At 37.4% G+C, this 23,850-nt stretch overlaps 1 protein-coding gene across 2 annotated transcripts; it reads right to left on the bottom strand.

The window, feature by feature from the left end:
• Nucleotides 1-373: 373 nt before the first annotated feature.
• On the bottom strand, nt 374-23,791 carry PEX1 (peroxisomal biogenesis factor 1). Of its 2 annotated transcripts, none has more exons than XM_072033635.1 (24): nt 23,566-23,791; nt 22,378-22,521; nt 21,339-21,422; nt 20,989-21,103; nt 20,127-20,899; nt 18,762-18,881; nt 17,240-17,363; nt 16,861-16,970; nt 15,748-15,848; nt 14,103-14,235; nt 13,265-13,361; nt 12,484-12,654; nt 11,852-12,006; nt 10,649-10,838; nt 10,328-10,497; nt 9,339-9,473; nt 8,749-8,813; nt 7,865-8,007; nt 7,685-7,788; nt 6,483-6,659; nt 4,733-4,963; nt 3,113-3,313; nt 2,670-2,800; nt 374-1,714 (listed from the first exon to the last, which is right to left on the bottom strand). In XM_072033635.1, exons 1-24 carry the CDS (start codon nt 23,692-23,694, stop codon nt 1,630-1,632), a joined length of 3,888 nt encoding a protein of 1,295 aa, XP_071889736.1. In that variant the 5' UTR covers nt 23,695-23,791; the 3' UTR covers nt 374-1,629. The 2 variants fall into 2 exon arrangements, with proteins under 2 accessions (XP_071889736.1, XP_027306580.3); XM_027450779.3 differs by having other exon boundaries at nt 10,328-10,494; nt 23,566-23,790.
• Nucleotides 23,792-23,850: the final 59 nt, after the last annotated feature.

Here is a 23,850-nt window from a genome sequence, read left to right as displayed (position 1 = left end):
TACATCCTGAAGGCCACAAATACCTCAAATGAACTACTGGACTTCAAAAAGTAAATTAAATACATATATATATATATGAAGGATGAGTTTTGACACATAACCCAAGCAGAGAAACTTGTTACAGCTTTCTAGCTGCTGTACTTCATTAACAATATCCATGGTTTTTGCCCTTCTTTCATTACAACATAAATTACTTCTTAGATTTACCACAGTGCAAATGTGAGTCAGCATGGAGCATCTGACATGCTCCTTTGCAGCAGATTGTTCAACTCCTATTCGTATTAACCTCTACAGCCATTTAAAACAAACTTTAACACACACACACACAAAAAAAAGACACCATTATATTGGAAAGATGAACTCAAGGCTGAGATAATCTAGAATATGGCTCTAATATTAAGCAAATATATAGCCAGCTTTTAAAAGTAAGTATGGTGTTAATGACATCGTGGAATTGAAAAGAAATTACTACTTTGTAGTAATGCAATAAGGATTTTCAGTTTCAAAACCCACTGAAGCAAGAGTTGAGCACGAGTAAGAAGCAATAGCTTAGTTAGATGAGAAGATCAGTGGTATTAACTGCTACAGACTTGTAGTGTATCAAGGCTACAACTTCATCTGCACCAGGATGTAAGAATAAGCATACAAGTAACATATTATCTGGGTTATTTGCTGGCACCAAACACTGGAACTACAAATAGTAAGTGGCAGTAACAAGTATAGCATTCACAAGGATAATCATATGGTCAATATTATGTGTTCTTACCAATACTGACAGAGCATTACACACATAAATGAATTAAATAAACCGTAACATGTAGTGACTCATGGGGAGCATCTCTAGTTTTCTTCCTTTCCTGGAAGAAAGCTTCCTTCCCCTGCTGTCTACCTCCTTATTAGCCGAGAATGACAACTCTTAAGCAACCTGATTGTAGGAAAGCAGAGGTGAATAACTTCAGGATGTAACATTAGACAGCTTCCAAACATCAGAGATTTTTCTGAAGTCTTCAAGAACAAAAGATGGGGTTAGGAAGATACAGTTGCAAAATGTAACTTGATATTCCTCTGAATAATTAACAGTGGCAAAAGACAAAGATAAAATTATACTGGTTTGTCTTAGTATTTTTCTTTTATGGCTACAATTGTTCTGGAAGTATTAGAGTAGTTGTCTACCAATAAACATCTGAAGTATCACCGTTCTCTAAGCCGTCCAACAGCCAGTAGAGAATAGCTTTACAGAATGTTTTCAAAATATTTCCTGCATTAGATATTATAGTTTATTCAAACAGGATGTAATTGTTATGAGGAAATAAACAGGGAAATCATTATTTTTTTTTTGTAATCATATATTCATAAAAAGCAATACTAAAAAATTTATGTGATAAACAACTGGACATAATGTAACAAATGCTCTCTCAAAAATTTAATATTAATCTGCAGGAAGACAATTTTCTTCAAAATAAAATGTGAAATAATTTTACAGCCTGTAAACTGAAAATAAATTTTTCTTCAATTGCTGCATTAATAAATCCATATGAATATAAATAATCTGATGTAATCATTTAAATATCAGGCTCACATTCGTCATTTCCATTTACAATTTAGTAATTACAAGCACATTAAAAGTAACTAAGCTAGAGTCATTTTTTGTCCCGGTCTGTATGTTAAGCCAACTTGTCCTTTCTTCTTCTTGGGATTCTGAAAATTCTCGTACCTTGAAACAGAAAAAGATAGTAGCATATTAGTCTGAAATTATCTTGTTTGCATATGCCTCTTCAGATGCACATTGATGCAACACAGCACTACAGATGTTTATTTATATTTTCACTGATATGATGAACACACATCTCAGATCTACAAGACTAGAATTTTCAACCACTAATCTGACTTGGAAAGCTTTCTCCTCTGCTTTTATTTTTATTTTTTATTTTTGGGGGGATATGAGGGTGTAGGACTCGCAGGGGTGGGGAACATAAGTGGACTGGATCCTAGGGAGCATCCCTCATTCTCCTTCTTTCCTTCTCTCTTTCTCATGCTGTAAGATCTGCTTATCTATGTATCAGCTGAGGTAGAATGTGCCTTAATTTCCACATTCATCACAGAACAACCTGATGCCACCTTCCAACTTATTCACTCTAGTCATTTTCTAGTCTCAGATGATACATTTTCATTCTCACTATATCTACTCCTCTGCAGATTATTAATTTTTCTTTGGGAACACACGTGCCTAGGACTCAAAACCAACATACCTCTTCCTGAATACTGTAGCTAACAGAGGTCACAACTGAGTCAAGTGCCAGAAATTTGAAAATATGCTGGACTCTTACTTGATGGGACCTGGCTTTAAGTCTTACAGAATCAGAATCTTCTTGTACTGGTATAGCTCTTAACATAATACAGGATTTTTCTGGTCTGTGATTAGAATTTCTAGGTCCTACATTAATGAAAACAAACAAAAATACAGTGCACTGGTAAAAGAATTTCCCCTTCCCAATGTGTAACTTCTGGATTTCTGAAAAAATGCTGTCAGAAACCACTCAACTCTTCTGCCATTCCCCACATTAAATAACTATTGTGTTTCTGATGAATAAGAAATATGAGAACACCAAATCTCCACTGAATTCACAATTAAAAAAATAAATTCACACACACACAAAAAAAATACTTACAGTTCAGTAAAGTTCTTCCAGTCATCTTGGCTAATGGATGGTCTTATACCCTCAAGTGCGGTCATCAGATGGGACTGAGTAATAATCAAAGTGTTCTTGGCAAGCATGGACTGATTAAAGGTGCCATCCTCCTTGAAAACAGAGCCAGGAGTAAACAAGGAGAAATTACCAAAGATCAAATACCTAGTGCCATAAATATCAGTAACCCTGGAACCACCTCAATACATATTATAGATAAAATCACTGATTTCCCCCCATCACTGATTTCCCCACATTTGTGTTAATAACACAAATCTGGCTTGTTTTCCTCAAGCTAGGTATCATTTACCTTTGCTATTTTTGTTACATTATATTTACTACTATTGCAGAAACTATTTATTAGAATACCAAGAAACATTGGGAAAAAGTGTGTTAAGCCTAAATAATAAACAAAACTGCCATACTCCATTCTTGCTTCTGTAATTGGCTTTGATAGCATTGATTTCTGTCCTCAGGTGCTCTGTTTGCTGCTCTTGATTATTTTCCAGGGAGTCATCTTGAGAGGTTGTTCTAAGCATTGACAGCTGTGATGATGCTGCGTCTCTCTGAGACATGCTGGTAAAATCGTGACTTATGGAGTTTGGTCCAGACAAACACAAAGAGCTCTAAATTGATCACAAGGAGAAACATATTAACTCATTACGGACCTAAAAGAGCAACTCAGTCATTAAGATTTAGCTCATTTTCCTGCCAGTTTAATTCAGTATAACCTTGCTTCCACCAGCAAAAATTTTATCTTAAAAACATATCACACACAACTTTTAGCGCAGGAAGTTTCAGGTTAATTTGCCAAGATATTTGGGGAAAGTACAAGTTTGAAAATAAACTGTTTCATCTTTGGAAAACATCTATATAGTTTTGCAATGGCCTATGTCAAAAAGAATCAAGGTCTACAAAACCAATTGTTTTATTTATGTATGAAAATCAACGGTTCTGAAATCTGGGAGAGTTTATGCAGTTAGCTTTGGAATGACTCATAATTTAAGTATTTATCACCTCCAAATTTTCTGTGCACTCAATAAAACATGCAACTTCCAAGTTCAATAGTTTTAAGAGATTGAAGTCTTTGTAGCCTCACTGAAGAATTTCCACAGTTAAAGGAAAATGTAAGTCTCTAAAGATACACTACTGGAACACTGTCATCTATACGGCAAGACAACAAATACAAAAGCACCTCAAAAGACTTAGCAGTCAGTAATTACTTCTCCAGTGTCAAAAGCAGATACTTTTGGCTTTAAGAATCAATGCCATACAGTTTTGAAACCAAGATTCTAACACCTTTGATAACTACCTGTAATTACACTTCCACAACAGATTCTCAAAATGAATGGATCACATGCAAACTCTGAAATCATTTCTTCAATATAAGGAGCCTGGAGAGAGTGTATTCGGTTTTGCTTACTTGGCAGCCAAGTGAGACCAGCCAGCCTTCTGCCCCTAAGCAGCACCCTACCTCCAAGCTAGCCACAGAATGTGCTGGTTTGTCCACTGCAGTAAGAGTTCCATTCTTAAGAGCAACAATGGAAGCTAAGATTTTCTCCTGCTATTTACACAATCTTGTGGTCAGATTATTCCATTAATAAATGGTCTACCAGAAACAGAAAAAGTTGTTGATTTTTATGAATATGAGAGCTAGATGGTGATTTTTTAGTGATAAAACTTTTTTTTTTCAGTTAAAAAAAAACAAACAACTGTTTTGGTAATAAACTTTGGAAGGTAACAAGCCCTTAGATCAGACAGTAAGACCTAGTATGAATCAGTTTGCCTGATTATAAAGCATTAAGTAGTATTCTGGGGTTTTGGTTCAAGAGTGTTCAAAAGTTGTAGAGAAGTCCATATTGTATTTTGTCAGATGGCATCCATCTTGGTTTCCACTCTGGACCACAAGGTATTGGATGAAGACAGTTTCAAGGACAAAGCAGACATACTTGTGTTTATAAAACCCTACCATTTGCCTGGTTCAGTTTTTCTGCTTCATAACTGATAATATTTAGAGAATTCAAAATATTGAGAAAGTAATTTACCAGTTCTGAAGGAGTTCCATTTCCTAGTTCTGATTCATAAGAGCTTCCAAAATAAAGACGATACATGTTGGACCTTGGATCTTCAGGAAGCAATTCGGACATGTCTAAAGAAATTAGAGATTGCTCTAGCACTGCTTCTCCATCTACTGCTGAGTCATCTGAGCCACTGCTGTGGTTCAGAAAAACCATGGAAGACAGGCTGAAGTCACTATCAGAACTAGAACCAAAATCCTGTGACAAGAAAAAACACAGAAGTGTTAACTCACAACTAATTGCAAGCTGAAATACATTAAAATATTTAATGTATAGTCCAAATGAAAGTATTGATTTGCATTTATTTCTAGCAATCCATCCTTCTCTGGGAGTATAATTCCAAACATTTTGCTAAGAAAATCCAATGCCTTTAAGCAGAACTTTCCATCTTTGTGGTAGAACAATATTTAGAGGAAATAATCTTTAGGTTTTACTTATTTGCTATGATCTGTCTCACCCACTCAGTAACAGCAAGTGCTAGGAAATTTCTGGCTTGACCCTCCAAGCAACTTATTATCTTATGCAAAGTGGTCTGGGAGACTGCGGTGAGTCTACTTTTACAGTGCCTAATTGCTCTACTCACTCATCTTCAGTCACAGTCAACACATTTTAAATGTTGATACAGAAATTGCAATTGATGCTTTACACTGGTGTCTGTAAAACTCTTTGATTGTGCACCCCTATCAATAAAAAATGTCTAAGCACCTCACCCAATATATGCATATTTATTTGTAAATTATACGCATGTACTGTTTAAGTTCTAAGATTTTTTCCCCTACACATCAATGCATTTTCTTGCACATGCCACTCTGGAGACTATTACTTTAGACAACAGCCTCCTCATAATGATGGGGATCATCATCAGGTATGCCTACAACTACTTAGGTCAGCAGCACAATGTTTAGAAATAGCCATACGAAGGAACAGCAAAACTGAGAGCAGTGTAAGGACTCTCTGCCTGGGGAGGGCTGTCCTACTTTTACTGTTCTATCCTCATCTCTTAATTTCAGATTCTCCTCATGATGATGCTACAGTGAAGGGATTATTATGGAAGGTATGATGGAGATCCCTCCAAACACTAACAGTTGGATACTCAGAGCTCCATCGCCTGGTAAATCTGATGCTAAAAGAGCCTGAGAGTTCTCCTTGCTTTTATGACCCTGACCCAACGCTTTCCTTTGACTTTCAAGTAGGGGAAGCCATGCCTGCCCCTCCCCAGCCAGAACCACAAGACAGGAATTAAAAATATGAGGGCAGGTGGCTGAGTGGAAGCTAAAAGAGGAAAGAGGCCTGTCAGTCACATGAGGGATAAAAACTAATGGTGGGATCCTGTACCTCAGAAACAGGGGTGTTAGCTGGTGCCTGGAATGTAAGACGGAGGAGGCCCCTCCATCAGTACCCTCTCACCACTTCTCCCCTAACCTCAGATCACACTCAATTTGTCAGAACAGATTTTGCTAAAATAAATTTTAATATTAAACACTTATCATAAAATCAGAAAATCTTATCTTTAAGAAGCATGTCAACTAATTTGTTACATTTGTTACATTATTCTCACATGATACTGTAAACATTAAGATTTTAATCCTTTGTACAGAGACACAAGAAAACTAAATATTATTTAAAAAAATGCTTAAGAATAAAGGATAAAAATGAACTCTTTCAAACATATCAACATCAAAATAAAAAGAGACATTTTTGTATCAGTATTATTTACCTGTGTTAAACCTGAGCCTAAACTATTATGTATTGCCTCTAACTGGGCATTGTATAATAAAGCTTTTAGGTCAGCTCCTGTGAACTGATCTGTTTTTGCTGCCAAATACTCAAAGTCCACATCGCTTGCCAAGGAGAGAGAATGACTGAGAGCTTTTAAGATTTCACAGCGTGAACTCTGTAAGAAGGGAGGAAAAAAAATACTGTCAGTAAAGCAACCTGATATTTTCCTTCTCCGGACTTCTAAATAGTGCTTTGGCCCTGTTACAAACACATTCCTATCTATGGAAGGAATTACCTTTTTTTAAAGATAATACTACCCTAATGATAACACATATTGGACATACTGTGTAGTAAACAATCTTTAAAATATAGGCATAAATTTTGTTACATTTCCCTGACAAGTCTAAGAGAAACTGCACCAAACATATAGTGTGTAGAGAAATACATTTCTCTAAATACCCAACTAGTACTACCCGTCTAGGAAATTAGTGTGAAGGAACATCTTCTTCATGCGCCTTTATAGAATGAAATGATGTGGCATCTGTTAAACTTTCCAACTAATCTGAAAATGAACAGCACTAATTCTTAAGATAAGATGGGGAATCAAAGATACACGTCATAAAGCCTTAAAGGCCTGATCCAAAACCCTCTATAATCAGTGAGAATTATTCCTTTCCTGGCCAGTGACATATCTGTCTTCAAAAGAACTTGAACGTTCAAATTAACTGTGGGTAAAGACTGGCAGAATTGTCTGGATTCAGAACAAAACTGCTCTGAAAACTGCAGATAATCAAGGGTTGGGTTGTGAATGCCTATGGTTCATCACTTCAAGTAAACAGCGGATCCATTGGATTTGTAATTCATAGGAAGATGCAGAAGATGATAAACACTCCCCTACTGCCAATTACTTTCTGCAGACTAGTTTCCTGTTAAAAGTATTTTTTAATTATTTTTTTTTGAATCAGTTACATCTGCTGGAATACGATTTGATCCTTAAGACAGTGGTAAACAGTCTTTTCCCAGTTTTATACTAATGCACTGGCACTAAAAAGCAATGAATTTGTATATATAACTTGAGCTGTGCAAGCAACTCCACTTAGGCCAGATAGGAAATGCCACAAATTGTAAAGAAAAGCAGAATAAAGACCAGTAGTTTGATTTTTTCCCCTGCCTCTCATGTAAAACATTTTGTTTTCTCACCTGATCAGGAGGTGGACAGTACAGGCACTTATCCAGTCGACCTGGCCTTAACAAAGCAGGGTCAATCAAATCTGGGCGACTAGTAGCAGCTAGGACGTAAACTCCTTTAGGAAAGTGTAGAAAAAATATCATTAACACCTGCTAAACGTATGTGTAAGGGTCACAGAGATGAATTACTACCTTGTAAGCCTTCCACGCCATCTAACTGAGTCAACAGTTGGTTAACCACCCGGTCTGTAACTCCAGTGTTGTCATGACCTCGGCGAGGAGCAATAGAATCAAACTCGTCGAAGAAAACAATGCAAGGCTTGGCTGCCTGAGCTCTTAAAAACAAACAAAAAAAGCCAGTTAAATGTAACCAGAGAACAGAAAACCTGTTTCCCACAGAAGTTAGAGATTCTTAAGAATTGGATTTCTATGCAACTGTGGCTCATTTTTATGACATACCTTGTACTCACTTTTTCCTTTCTTAAGTACTCAACTGTGTTAATGAAAGCTCATGAAAGCTTTAATCCAGTCACTTCAAATGACATCTTGGTTTATACATATCTGCCTCTACATCGTAAACTACCCAAGAAGCAAAGGACATGAAGGATATCATTTTTTTCCCTTCCCTTCTTCATTTTTACATTAGTAAGCAGTGAGGCTCAATAACGACAGATTTGTAAAAACAAAATCGCTGGCACTGAGGACCTCAATACCAAGTTAAGTCTGATTCTGTTTACTGAATGTTCATTTCTAGCTGGAGTACACTAGTCTGTGTCCTGGACATATCTGAAAGGAATTCAGCACCTATTTTCCACGACAAATCTGTGATGTGAACCAAAGCACTCAAAGTGTAGAAAAATGGGAAATCAGCTTCAAAAGTGCACCCTTGATCTGTTCATAAAAAAAGTTCTTAAAAATGGTCTTGGCAAACTCAACATGACCATCTTGTTTGACACAATTGTTTATTTCTGATACTTTTGTGATTTGACACCATAACTCTCCAAGAACAAAATTATTTCATGGAGCTTCAACCAATAAAATCTATTGATAATATCACAAATCTTTACAAAGCCAACCTGTTAAAAATATCTCGAACTGCTTGCTCACTTGCTCCAATGTATTTGCTGAGTAGCTCTGGTCCCTAAAAAAAAAAACAGAAAAGAATATTCATCATATGTTTCTTAGTTTTAATGTGTAATTCAACGTCAGCATAAGTTTAATATATTGGAGTGAATTTTATTTTAACGAAGAGAATGGCAGCACTCCAATTTGTTCTTAAGCAGTTATTTCAATCTTTCTACTATAACAAAACACGTTAGAGTATCACAAGGTAACCATTTACACTGCATTTAGAAAATAATTAAAATGAATTGCCAAACTTCATTGTCGAGTAGAATCCAGGATCTTTTTATTAAAAAAAAAAAAAAGTGAATAAATTAAGAATATCTAGTTTAGTTTTATTATTCTTCCTAAAGAAAAATTATACCAAGAAAATCTCAGTCATAGAACTGTGAGGCTCCAGAAAGTCAGACAGATGCTTGGATATCCAGAGACATTCAGTATTTTAAAGAAGCTTTTTATTTTGCCTTCACAACCACATACTCATAATTATGTTGAGCTACTTCATTCAGTTAATAAAATTAATCAATCTTAAAAATCTTGTTACCTTGACGCTTATGAAATTCATTCCACTCTCTCGAGCAACTGCTCCTGCTAACAGTGTTTTTCCTGTTCCAGGTGCTCCATATAGCAAGACTCCTGATCTCTGTCGTATTGGCAGGTTTGCAAATAATTCAGGATACTGGAAAAGAATGTCAACAAGACACGTTCTAAAATAAGCAATTATTCTGTAGTATACTGAAATCTCATGAATGTGGATTTTTGTTCAAAAATAATTTTAATTTCTTTATCCACTTTATTATCAAAAGAGCTCATTTTGTCTGTTGGTAGTTTACATGGGGCTGAAGTGGGTTCCTAGGTTTCTTAATTACAAGTAGTGACAACTTCTACCACGAAGCAACAGGACGGAATAGGGATTTATCAGTTTTAAAACATCCATACTAACACTTTAAAATTCCTGTTTTGATCACTGACCGATATGATCAAATTATATAAAGTATACGACAAAAAGATTCTGTCCAGTGTAAGAAAAAATGTTCAGTCATTTTTCTGAAGACTGAAATGAATGGCTCATCAGAGTGTTGGAAACTTTAAGCAAGGCAGAAAAGCCAAATTAAAAGGGAAAATTGATGGACTGCCATTCACCCAGTAGAGTACTCCTCTAGCAAAAGCATTGAAGAAGACAGTTGGAAATGTTATTTTCAGAGAACGTAATCACAAGTCCCTGTAAAGAAGTGTGTAACAAAAGAAGATGCTAGGAATATGTCAGGCAGGGGACGTAATACTGCAAGACTCCAGAACAACAGTTCATGTGGCGAAAAGCACAAGCCATTGCCTATTGTATTTGGGAGAGGGAAGGGGAAGGTGAGAGTTTTCCAGTAACTGAAGACAGCTGAAGAGTGGGAAGCTACAAAAGTAGCTTAAAATCATACCTGCCTTCTTTCTGTCAAATACTGCATTGTACCTTAAAAATAATTCTTATTCTACTAACAGTATGTATAAAATTCAAGTAACTGATTTAAAAGAACTGCATACCTTTGCAGGTAACATGATAGTATCCACAAGTATTTGCTTCACATCTTTTAAGCCACCAATCCTGTCCCAGCCAATGTCTTTAGGCTTATGAAGGTTGACATTTCTCAGAGCTAATGGAGTAAAATCTTTTAAGGCTTTCTGAAAATCCACAGTTGAGAGATTCACTTCTGCTTTACAGAAAAATGAAAAAAAAATCCTCACTATAAGTAAAAAATAAATACATTTTAAACACGAAACAAAATCTGGTGTTTTATCTGGGTGTTATTCAAAGGTTCTGGATAACAGAAGTTAGACTATGAAATCTAGATTTTGTGAACATACCATCATTTTGAAATGCACTCGGGTTAGAAATACAGGCATGAATGGCACGGTCAACCAACACAGTAAAATCTCTAGCAACAAAACCTTCTGTTTCCTTTGCAATATATTGGAGGTCAAGATCAGAGAACTTCTTGATATCAGAATTCAGTTTATTTTTTATTATGGAACACAGCATTTCACATCTTTGTTTCTGAAAAATAGAATTGTACAACAAGTACATATTCAGTTTCCTGTTTATGTGGATTTCAGATGTTCAGAAAACAATTACATGTGAGTTACTAAAATTTCCTTCACCATTTTAGGTATCACCAAATCTTCAAATAACAAAATCTGAACAGGCATGAATACGAACAAAAGTCAATTCTTCAGCTGAACTTCAATAAAATCACCAGTTCTATGACTTCAAATGTTTACCCTGGCAGTTATCTTAAATCTAACAACAATAATGAAACAACACCCTGCCCCCTCAGATTCTACTGTTTTACTACACCCATTGTTTCTGTTTCACAGGAAAACAACAATCTTTCCCTTTGTGCTGATACATGCAGAATATATTGAAAGTGGAAACTACTGCATTAGATAAAATACATCTGATCATTTGGTATCTATTAAGATCTTGACTTTTCCACTGACACCTCATCATTATTCATGTACTAGTAAAAAAAGCAGACTTGCAAGAAGTGGGAGAAACCTACATTATATATAATGCAGAACTGCTTCCTCAATAGCTTTTATTTGTTTGTCTGTGAGAGAAGACAAGCAGGCAGGAACTACTTGTGCTAAATAGCAATGAGTTGCCATGACTATTTCATGTCATTAGGATATATATGCACAGGTAAAATAGTCTACTTTCTCCTGCAATTAAGTTATACTGTTTATTCTTTCCTTTTCACTGTTCCAAAAAAGACTACATTTAAAAGTAAAGGGATGTAATTAATGTTGAAAAATAACCCCAAACCTTCCCATAAAAGTAATATTTAGTTTTAATAGCATTTTAACATTTAATGCAATTAATTAACATTTAGGGATATACTTACTCCTCTGAGCAGTGAAAAAACACACACTTCAGTTTAGTCTCATTTACCTAACTGTACTGATCCACGTGTTTTTCAAAGCTGTTCCTCTAAAATGCCTTTACAGGTAAGAAGGGGACATATATTTAGAGGGAGCAAATTAACCAAAATAATAAATACCTGAATTTACCTGATCTGGAGACTGGATACATTGGAAGCACTGAAATATATGTGTGCCTTGAGCTGAAACCAGGGAAGGATGTAGGGCATGTTCAGACTGACTTGTAGCAACGAATGCAATCAAACTCCCCATGGAAATAACTTCTTTTATCAGATCTTTCAAAACTAAACAGATAACATAATGCTCCATGAATTGCAAAATAACAGAAAGATTCTGCATTTGGCAATACACATTTCTACTGTAGTAGCATTAGCACATACAAAACATAACAAACGAATATTTACTTTATCCCCATATATAAAGGCCTTTCTTTAATAATAATAAAAAACAAAAACAAAACAAAAAATAACAACAACAAAACAGCTGGACAATGTAATTTTTTTTCTAGGACTGTACTTTCCATTACTAAAATGTCATTGGTAGTGCAATTTAAGAGCTATATTTGCAAAGTAACTGATGATATCTACCACAGGAAATTAAACATTATTTTTCTGTGCTATGAACTCTGCTCTACAAACATACCTCATGGTCCAGAGGCAATAATGACACAGACAAGTGTCTAGTTAGGACAGTACAATTCAGGCTTCAGAAATTCTAAGCTGCATTACGTTTTTATCCAGACACAGGTAGTACAGTCTTACCATACGCAAGTCTATTGCTTTGAATCGTTTCAGGGGTGTTCTCATGCTCTGGTGTGGAAGGTACTCCAACAATGTGATCAAGATCATCCATTAAAAGGATGGATGGTTGTCTCCATGATGCTTCTAAAAAAGCTTCTTCCACATTTTTCCTTATGCTTCCCAATCTTTTTCCTAAAACAGAAATACAGTTTTTATGACAAAACATACCGGGGAAAAAAAACAGATTGACTTACAGCTTGCTCAGGTAATACTCCAATGGTTTGGGTTCAGCTAACTTAACTGCACTCCTACAAATCAGATATCTAGTTTAAGCCAGAGTCTGCAGAGTCTGCTAACAAACATTAGATTAGTACATGTGCCAGCATAAATCTGGCTTCAGCTGCTTGTTTGTTTAATTCTTCTTCGGTGCTCATGTCATTTTTCCACTGAATAAAACAGGAATTCCTTAACATTTAGGATGTTTAACATAAAATCTGTTCCAGCTAGCACAGCTGAAAAAACACACAGTTCAACTTGCAACTTCTTCCTCTGTTACAACAATTAGAAATAAACAAGGAATCATTGTTTGAATTTGGTGGTGGTAGAAAGAACAGAAACCGGTAAGTGCAAAATAAGCTTAAGGCAGTTACGCTTTCATTAGACTGTTTAATTTAAAGAATCTCATAGTGGGGAATTACATTTCCTTCCAAAATGAAAGATAAGACAGACTAAATATGGTAACTTCATAATTATGGTTCTTCACCATGCAGCACATTTGAGAATGAAACACTTATTATCATACCTCTTAAAGCTTTGCAATCAATTACTTCTACATGAGCATCCAGTCTATCAAATGCTTCTTTGCAGATGGCCTTTGCTAGTGTTGACTTCCCACTTCCCTGCAAAAATAAATGTGAGCCAACATAAAGTTACACAACTATTTCCTTCTATTTTTCTGGAGTTTTTATCAAAGCATACACAAGTTAAGCCGGGAAGGCTAGGCACACCTTAGTTTTAATCCCCACCAGAAGAAGTATATAGCTATTCTGTCTCTGCATCGCTTGGTAGAGACCAAAGCCATGGACTGAAACAAGTATGAGCCAAATTTAGGGTGGATATCTCCACTACAGGGAGCATTCTGATTCCACCAAGTTCAACGTTAAGGCATCTATTGTTATGGGGTATGATGTGAAATGGATCACTGAAAGAGGCAACAGGAAACTTAAAAAATATCAACTACACTGTCATTTTATGTTTATAAGAGAAAATACTGTATTCTTACCTTCATTCATATTTAAGAGACAGAAAGTGTCTGTTATACCATAAACACCGAGCATAGTAATGACCTATGGGAATAGACTGGAATTGCATTGCTAGCAATATTTAAAGTTTTACTTTTATTATGTTATATTATATATTATATATATATTATATATTATATATAATTTATATTTCATGAATGTATTTCTCTCTGTCTATATAATTTTTTATTATGTTAACTGTTCAGCTGACTGCTCATTTTTCGGCTTATTCTTTAATTATTTCAGTTTGCGTGGTACCAAAGAAAACTAATGAAAAGTTTTGTAACTGTTGAAAACTTTCTGGGAGGGTTTGCAAGTAGAGAGTAGTAAAGTGCATACCTTCCCTCCTGTGATTAGTACCCCTCCACTTCGCAGTCCAACAGCAATACCAGCCAATTTTTGAGATAAAGGACGACCCAAAAGGCTGTGGCTTATGTGTTCAAAGGAAGATGCTCCTAATTTGTCCACTCCCCTGCATGGCAAAGAAAAAATTAAATGTCCTAGGGTAGCATCAGTGCACATGATGTAAATATTAATAACTAGCAGTACAGTGAAGTTACAACGTTGGCAATGTGAAGCACTTCACATTTCGAACAAAAAGATATAGAGAATTCAGTGTGAAGATTTTTTTTTTAATTCTTTTTATGTAAGTACTTTTATTTTGGAGGGGCAACACAGAGGGCACAAACAGACATTGCAGAACATCCCTGTTGTGCAACTGTTATCTGCTCATCCTATGCCACCCCAGCAGCAGGTAGGTCTCAGACAACAGAGCTGACTTCAGCTTCTGGGGCTTTGTCTATTTGAGTGTCTGAGTAACAATTTACCAAGGAATGTAACAAAATAGTAAAACATGGAGCACACCTGAGGCAAAGAACTCCACTTTCTCAGAAATAAAGGAGTACATAGCTCATTGGAAGAGATCTTTGCCCTTTACCTGTCCTAAATCTTTGTGACTTTTGACACACCTTTCAGGTGTGCACCTTTCAGGTCCACAAAGGCTCTAAGTTTTGTATTTTAACTTTAACCAAAATGTTGCACCACGAAAAATGAAATGAACAAATGAAGCCTGGTTTCTAATATCCCTACCCTACCACATTGTATCCCTGCCACACTGGCCCCTTTTTGCCAGCCCTCCGTTGCCTGTTACAATGCCAGTAGCATATTACTGCAATACTCCAAGTCTCTCATGTCCCCTCTTCTCTGTTCCTACCTCACTTACTACACAGTACCACTGTCTTCCCTTGTACTAATTATAACAGCTTTACACATCACTTAGTTACTGGCTGTGAAAGAGCCAGTGTGTCCTAGGGCTAGTTCCAAACTGTACCTAAACCCCCATGCAGGTTAACCAACTAGCTGTTGAGCTTACATTTTTTTACCAGTGGAGCTACTGCTTTGGATTCTTCTCCACAGCTGTCAATTCTGATAAAACTTGTAGCAACAAAATTCTTTGGGACCCATACCCATTTCTTAACTCTGGTTAAACATGTAAATAGGTTTAAGTTATTGTGGGAAGCAGATTGACAGATAGACTGCAACATGTTAAGTCTGGCTGCCTTTGGAAACCCCAGATTAAAAAGTAATCTCCAACAACTTCAGTATTCCTTAATGCTACGCAGAGGCCTATTTCATACCACTTAGAAGCAGACCAAGAGCCACTGAACTATCTATTTCTTCTGAAACTTACAGGGTTCTGAGACTTCCCATCCAATTGCCAGACATGATGACTTATTTAGCACATAAGTTTAAGTCACACAAAGTTTCCATTCACTTCAGTAAGACTGCTCAGAGGACAAAATTAAACATCTATACAAACAAGAATATGGGCTGAGCCTGACACAAGCCAAAATACCAAAAGATGCAGTGGTGTTTTTTTAAGATCTGGCTTACTTTTCAAAAAAAAAAAAGTGTATTTTCACCAATATTCTTTTTTCTTTAATTCCCATTCAATCACACATTTTCTACTATGAAAGCATCTCACCCTAAATGGTCTAGTTTGTGGTATGGAAGGCTCCTGTCTGTATCGCGCATAGGCGGCTGGCTGTCATCATCAGCTGTTCTAGTTAGAGGATGTAAAAGAACCTACAATAAAGGAAAATGTTAATGCTTTACACAGAAGGGTATACAATTGACTAGCCTTTTTTGGATTCTGTGTAATTTTGCCTGAAAGAAAGATGCATTGGTGAAATGGCATACATGTAACTATTTCCACAATACAGTTCAGTGTTTACAGTGATGTAACAAGCTGCAATTAGATGTTAGGCTAAGTGCACTTTATCCCAGACTGTGCAGCTCATCATCTCTTTCCCTAGCTGCAACTTTGATTCTTCTGCTGTACCTTCCTTGTTATGCAGGCACAAGCAGTTGTGAGGCAAGACAGTAAAATCATACAAGGAAATTGATGCAGGTGAAAAGCAGCCTGGCAAAACACTTGGCTTTTTATTTTTATTTCTATTATTAATCCAAACATATTTTTCAACCTGTTTATTCAGGTACCCGGTATGAGAAGCTGAACTGGCAAACAGGGCTAATAGAGAAGTTCACAGATAGGCACAGGCTGGAAGATGCTTAAAGCTCACAGTGCTATTAAGAAATATACACTGTCCTTTCATCTTAATACTAGTCACCAGTATGATTTGTAGAAGTCTTCTACTTCTCTACTACCAATATAAATAAAGCCCATTTTACTTTTGTTGAACAGGAATTCTAAGTTTTGCAGAAAAATTATATTCTGAACAGCCAAATGGGACCTTTAAGTCTCTGCTAAAATTCAACTTTGTCGGTATAAAAATGAAAAAAAAATAATTTCCCACAACTATACCCTTAATCCTGAAGTTATGGGCATTTGCTCAACCAGAATTTCCAGTGGAAACAGTAATCCTAATATTAAGTAAATATTTCATTTTCTGAGAAAGACTAGAACATCTCACCAATGCCTCAGGCTAAAAAGTAACATGTAAAGAATGCAGATACAATTTAGAACAGACTGACATATCTATTTAAAAAGGGAAACTAACATATGATACATATAATTTATTTGTAACCAAATGTAACAATTTAAATTACTTGGTACCTGATACTATGTGATATTTACTTGTATGTTAGTCTTTTGCAGCAAACTGGGACTCAGCATAAAAACATTCTCAGACTTATTTTCTTCCATGTGAGTAGGATGCACTACACTAAGGGCAAACTCCTCCATTCCTGCAAAAACAAGGAACAGCTACTAAAATTCCACACAAATTTAGCTTTTATCCCTCACAAGAGAAAACATTAATATATTTTGAAATACTACAGTACAATCCAAAATGAAAGGATAATTGTTATTAAAGTGTAATTAATGCTTACAGTTTCAGTGTAAAGAGATAACTGTTACATTAGATGGTGTACATACAGAGATTAAAGGCATTGCCCAAGCAAAATCCATAATTGATGGTTAAGACAGCTAAGGCTGGAGACAGTATTAACCTTACCTTCTTTAACATGCAGGTGTATACAGTCTGTGTTAGTCATTATCCGGGGAAGATCATCAGTAGCAGAATCCTGTAGCCAAGAACTAAAAGCATATTTAACATCATCTTCGTGTATATCCTTATGCTACATAAGAATATGTAGAGAAAAAGAGAAATACAACAAAACAAGGTGTTAGTAAGTAAGACTATTTATTTTTCTTATGGTAGTAGAGATATGGAAGAAGATGAACAGTTTCATTTATTTGGAAAATAACATTTTGCCAACAACCACCATGTCTATGACCTGCTCTACAGAAAGTACCTGCCTAGCTCCTTCTAGAGCAACAGCTGACTCTTCAGCCACCTTGAAAGATTTTATCTTTGGAACACTGATGTGAGGCAAGGAGGAGTTTTTAAGTCTTGTTTTACTTGTCTTGTATTGCAAGATTGAAAAGCACTACTCAGTTCCCAGGCTTGAAAGGGCACCTGCGATATGCACCAATATTGACCTGTGACTTATCTTGGCTGCTCACTGCACCCCTCTCTTTTTTGTATACCCTGCTTCCTATACAGACAACCCTGGGCTCATCTTGATAGGGACAGCAACAACAAATTCCAAAAAGCAACCAAAGAGACCACATGACTGACCCTAGATCACCTAGGTAAATGGAATTGGAAAAGAAATTGAATGTGAATCTCAACTGAGTTCCTAATCACAGAAGCATAACTCCTACGGAGGGGAGGGCACTGTATTTAAAACATAAAAACACACACACATACTTGGTGTGATTTTAGCAAATTACTGAAAGAATGGTTATTTTAATTCCAACATATATCTTAAAAAAATGCAGTTCAACACTTCCTCTGTTGGTAGGAAACAAAAAATACTACCGGGAATGAAGAATAAACCATGCATAAGGTCTGCTATGATGGAAAATGCCATATATGAGGTTTTGAGGAACAGCTAACATGGCAGACAATCAGGCCAGTATCATGGAGAAACAAGCATATGGTACGTTTTGAAGCATTTTTCGTTCCAGAGCTACATCCGACAGAGCATGAAAATGGTGCTAAGTATGTTTCTACTGTCACAGATGCTCACTCAGTAGACACACAAGAGAGATTTAAATATGTAACCCTAGAAAAGTAAATCTTTAGCATTAGGAAAATAATTAGCATTAGAAGGAGATCAAAATCTAAACAGCACATTAAAAATTATAATGATTTTACTGCAATTCTTTCTTAGGAAATCCACTAGCCACTGCAAGATCTGAAGAGCAAATGCATGTCTTCTCCCAGAAGAATTAAAAATGGGTATTTCCACTTTAAATTTATGATTCTTTGTTATTGTTTTCATAAGCTTAAATACACTTAAATTTGCTAGGTTGGAACTATGTACTGCAAATGCAAATTATTCTTGATTATTGTTGTTATAACAAATAAAAACATATAAACATTAAAACAAAACAAAACAACCTTGACAAGAGCAATATTATTTTTTTCCAGTATGTAAACAAATACATGACCAAGAATATCAACTCACTAAGTTCTGTCTGGGTTGCAGCCTAAGAGATACAGGAATTTTAGGAACAGATTCAACTGATTTAATTCGGACTGTTGAATGTATATCGATACGTAGCTTTTTTCTCAGAGCATCTGGAATCTATAAAACATTTAAAATAAAAGCAAAGAAAAAGGAAATATCAGACAATAGAACAGTTATAACATTGCATACATAGTATGGTATCAGTATTCTTAAAGTGTTGCAAGAATGTTTTAGTAAAGGAAAAAAAAAAAACACAAAACCCTTTCATTTGCTGATTACAATTAATTGTACATGGGCAGGTAGGTATAAATAATCCATTATACAGATCAGAGCTAAGCACATCTGCAGTACAGATAGAGAAACCCAATTTCTTTAAGTTGTACTAGTTTGTTTGCCATTTAAAAAGGAAACTGCTTTTCAAATATTGTGTTACTTTAAACGTATATCCAAATTGAAAACATCTCATAAATGTTTATTAAACTTGAAAGACTTAACAGTTGCTGGCATTTGGAAAATTGCTGTGTGTCTCAAAAGTTTTAGCGGTAAATACCACTGCAGGCTTTTGCTCTCAGTCTCAATGAAAATAAGCGAATGGTAAGGAGTGTAATATGCCAAAATAGTCAAACAGTTATTTGGAGTGCATTTGATCTGTTTTTCTTGATCCTGTACGTGCTTCCAGAAAAGAATACAAGCAGGCTGTAGTTCTGTCAGAACCAGCTGACAAGTCAGTGTATGCGCACTGGAACCGGGCTACCTTACGAAATATTGTATAAAGATTAAGATAGCTTAAATTATATAAAAGCTAATTATTTGACAGTAATATAGTATTTTAATAAAAGCTTTAACAGTATATAAAAGCATTTGTTAACATCATTTACCAATAGGATACACGATCCCATTGCTTTATAGTTTGATGACACGAGTCCAAACCATATTTTAAAGTGATATCTAATGGCAAAAACAAACAAACAAAAACAAAAACAACCCACCTCGTTATGCATTACTAAATGTATGTAAATAAATACTTTCATGTTGTCATGAGTACAGTGGCTGCCAACAGAATTTGAAGAAAATACGCACCTCCAGGAACGCTCAAGAATTTTCCCTGTTTGGTGCAAGAATGCTAAGGATGCAGAAACCCCGAGTACACCGTGTATCTTAGAAGATAATGGTAACATAGCCCAGAATTAGTTGTCTTAGTAAAGCATAGGTCTAGAAGATATTATTTGATTCTAGTGTACTCCATTTGAGAGCTTAACACAAAGCCCATATCCCCAAACTATACACTAACTAGCCAGTTCCACAGTTATCCAGTAGAAGATACCCGATAAAAAGCCCCAAAGGTAGCGTGCTCAAACTGACCCAAACTCTTCCAACATGTAGGGTTTCCCCACTGTTGCCATACTCTATGACACTCTTTAGGTCTTCAAATCCATTCCAAACGATCTGCACAACAGATCCCTCACTGGACGCTTGACTGCTATTAGAATTGGAATTATTTTTGTCTTGCGGACTAGTCAAATGTTTTTGTTTTTCAACTGGCAGATTTTGCTTTGCTTCTTGATGACGCTGTCTTGGGGAAAGCAGCTCATTAATTTTCCCGTAAGATACTACGGCATTTGGCTCCAAATCAATAAAATCTAAATTCCATGGAAAAATATGAATGGCATTGTATTTCAGAAATGCATGTGTGGCTGATGCATTCTGTACGCTGGGAGGCTGGGACTGACATACTCTAAAAATGGAATCCATGTGAATTAAGTTCAGCAGCTTGTCTTTGAAGGTGCCCACTTCATCTTTATCACACAAAGTCTTTTGTTTCTGCTCAGGTGTACGAGAGAAAATGCTCCCTATGTAATTCCACATATCTGGGAGAACATTTGAGCCAAATGTCACATTTGCATCGGCCTTACTCTGTTCGGGGACTCCTGGATTTAAGTGAGGTTGGTTGGCTAAAGGCTCCTTTACTGTTTCTTCTTGCTCCATGTTATTTTTCACAAAGCTTTTGAGCAAGATGTCACTTTCCGTGAAAGGCATGCTGGTGATGTTCTCTTCAAGTTCACGTGTTTTGGGGCATATCAGAAGTTCCGTGCACGGTTCTAATCTCCCATAGGGGGCTGCTGGCAGAAGTGTACCTGAGTATGAACAGAACAGATGAATGAATGCATCCACTCTTGCAGAACAGCTCTCTCAACGTACCACGTCAGCCTCCAGTGCTGCTTACCAATTTTGATGTAAATGTGAGTGTGCTGTTCAACCCATATAGGAAAGATGGCTTTTGGAAATACTATTCGAATTTGGTCAAGAAGATGTCTTTCAAGAGAGGAAGCGTGCAGTTCCTGGGAAAATGCGATATAATTATAAATTAAACACTTCGTATATTTTGAACGCTTGCAGATAAAAACTCTATGTATTTTTTAATATAATATTAGAAATATAAAGTACAATGAAAACGTTCCACATTTAGTATTTCCTTAGGGGCAAAAAGAGTAGGGAATGACAAAAAAAAAATGCTGTCTACAGTCTCTGTTATATGTAAGTAAAAGACATAAACAGTAGGAAAGGTTTTATTACCAGAATTTCCCAATCATCTGCTGTGAGTGGTTCCACTTCTACTTGCTGACAGGAGGAGACATGGGAACAGGGTTCAAGGAATACCTGGCAAAAGTAACAAAAGTAATTATTTCCAGGCAACAGTTGAGTGTTCTTAGGTTTCTGTTGCCAATTCTTTTTTCCTGTTGAAGGCTATTAATTACTAGAACAAAAGTTACCTTGCCACTGAACTAGTAAGTCTTACATTTCTGCAAATAGTTGCATCGTTTCTAGACAAAATATGCTAAAAAATAAACAGGGTAAGACAATGCACTGCTTTTGAGCCACTGTTTTATTACGCTGAATAAAATTTACAACAGGAGAACTCGCATACATGAATATACCAAACAATAACACTGTGTTATTGTGTAATAGTCTTCTACTCATGTTTAACTTTCTCCCTATTAATATAAAAAATATAAACAGTCCCCTGACAAAAAGCTTTGCCTGCTTCCTGGGCATCTCTCCAGCTTCTCTCTGATAAAAGAATAAATCAGAGCAAGAAGTTCAACACACAAGAAATAGGACGCAAATTTAAATATGCATTCAAAGAGAAAAGACACAAAGATACACGGTGAAAGGGAAAACAGGGATGAAAATAAGAGCCGATGAAAATTCAGGGATGAAAATTCAGACAAGAAGATACGTTATCAATAAGTACTTAAAAATGACAGGAACTCCAAAATATTCTTATAATAACTTTTAACTTCTTTAATTACTTTATGTTTTCCTACAATTAATGGCACTGCAAACAGTGGCTGCAAGTCTGTGAGGACCTATCCATTGACATATCCTACCTTAATGTAGGTAATTGTTACCGATTTAACAAGCAAATCTTTTCAGCAGAGATGTTTCTGGATGGTTATCTCTTCTCCTGAGAAGATTTAAATGCAGTAACTGGCTAAATACATGTAAATAAGTTCATAGCTAATTTTTAACTTATTACATTTTCAGTTATCTTGCAAGATACTTATTATTAAAAAAAAAAGGAAAAAAAAAAGTGAAAGATTGCATTTCAAACCTGATCTCCATCTGCAATGCCAAGTTTCTCCGCTAAATGTCTGTTAATCTCTGCAGTGTTTTCAGTCTGGTGACCTCGATGCCTCATTTCCATCCAGCTCAGAAATATAGGCTGATGACCGCAGGATATTTTCACAGCCTGGCCCTATCAGTTTTAGAGAAATAAGATAAATTAATGCCATAACTGACTATGTACAGAATGAAGCTACAAGACTATAAAGCAGTTACACCCTTTCCCCCTCCCTATTGATGGAGAATTTGTAAGACATCCAGAAACCGCAGCAGGAGGGAAGCGAACGTGTGTGCTGGATTTCTTGCGACACGTACCTGCCCTTCCCTGACTCTCTTTTACTATGCCAAAGGGCAGGATTTTCCCAATCTTGGCAATTTTTCCCCTGTGCCATGTCTTTTTGGCCCTGGAGGGTGAGCGTGACCTTGCAGGGGATGTTGTACCAGAGCTGCTCCCACCCTCCCCACATTCGCCCCGGTTTTCTTTTCTTTAACGCTGTTCTTTGGGATTATTTTTTTTCTCCAGACTGTCTGTCCTGCTGGCAAGCCCTTAATCCCTAACTTCTGCTCGTTGCATAACGAATGCACACAGTCATGTGTGCATTTCCATGTGTGAAAAGTTACTTAAAGAGTAAGACCCCCTTCTGTCAGATGGGACTCTGAGTGAGAAGAACCCCAAGAAACATATAGGAGAATACCCCCTAACGCCGAGAGTTATGATTCTGCCTGGATTCACCATCCCGGTTCCCATGTGAACGCTGAGGAACGTGCCACAGGTGTAAGAATTACAACACTGAGGGACACAAACGACACCACACAGCGCGAGACAGCGCTCAAGAGGCAAACTCCAGTCACTTTATTAAACAGAACGCGCGGCCCACGATGCAGAGCCCTCGGATCGATGCCCCAGGCACCTCCCTAAGGCAGGGAGGCGGCTCCCAGTACTCCCACAAACCGCAACTCAAACCCCAGCCCCCGGGTCCGCCATCACGGCCGCAGGACCCCATCCCTGAGGCGCTGCCGCTACGGGGTCGCCAGGGCCCCGCGCAAGGGGCGCCTCGGAGGGTGGGTGGGCGGGGCTCCCGGTTGCCATGGCAACCCCTCCGGCGGCGCGCGCGTGGGGGGGGGGCATTCTCCCAGAATCCTCCGCGCGCCGCCCTCAGCCCGGCCCGGCCCGTACCTGCTGCAGGCGGAGGTGCGAGGCGAGCGCGGGCGGCAGGCGCAGGAAGCAGTCCCGGGTGCCGCTGAGGGCGAGCGTCACGGCCCCGGCCCCGGCCGCCCCCCCGGCGGGGTTCCCGCTGCACCACATGGCGGCGGCCGGGCCGGGCAGGGCAGGGCCGGGCCTCGCCACCCGGCGCACTGCGCGGGGCTGCCTGCTGCGGCGGGCAGGGCCCTCCCCCCCCCGCCCCCGGGGCAATGGTACGGCCAGCCGCCGGCCAATCGGAGCGCGGCGTGCGCGCTGTGC

Source organism: Anas platyrhynchos, chromosome 2 (genome assembly GCF_047663525.1).
Source record: "Anas platyrhynchos isolate ZD024472 breed Pekin duck chromosome 2, IASCAAS_PekinDuck_T2T, whole genome shotgun sequence".
Lineage (NCBI taxonomy): Eukaryota > Metazoa > Chordata > Aves > Anseriformes > Anatidae > Anas > Anas platyrhynchos.
This window is presented reverse-complemented; position numbering and strand designations above follow the sequence as displayed.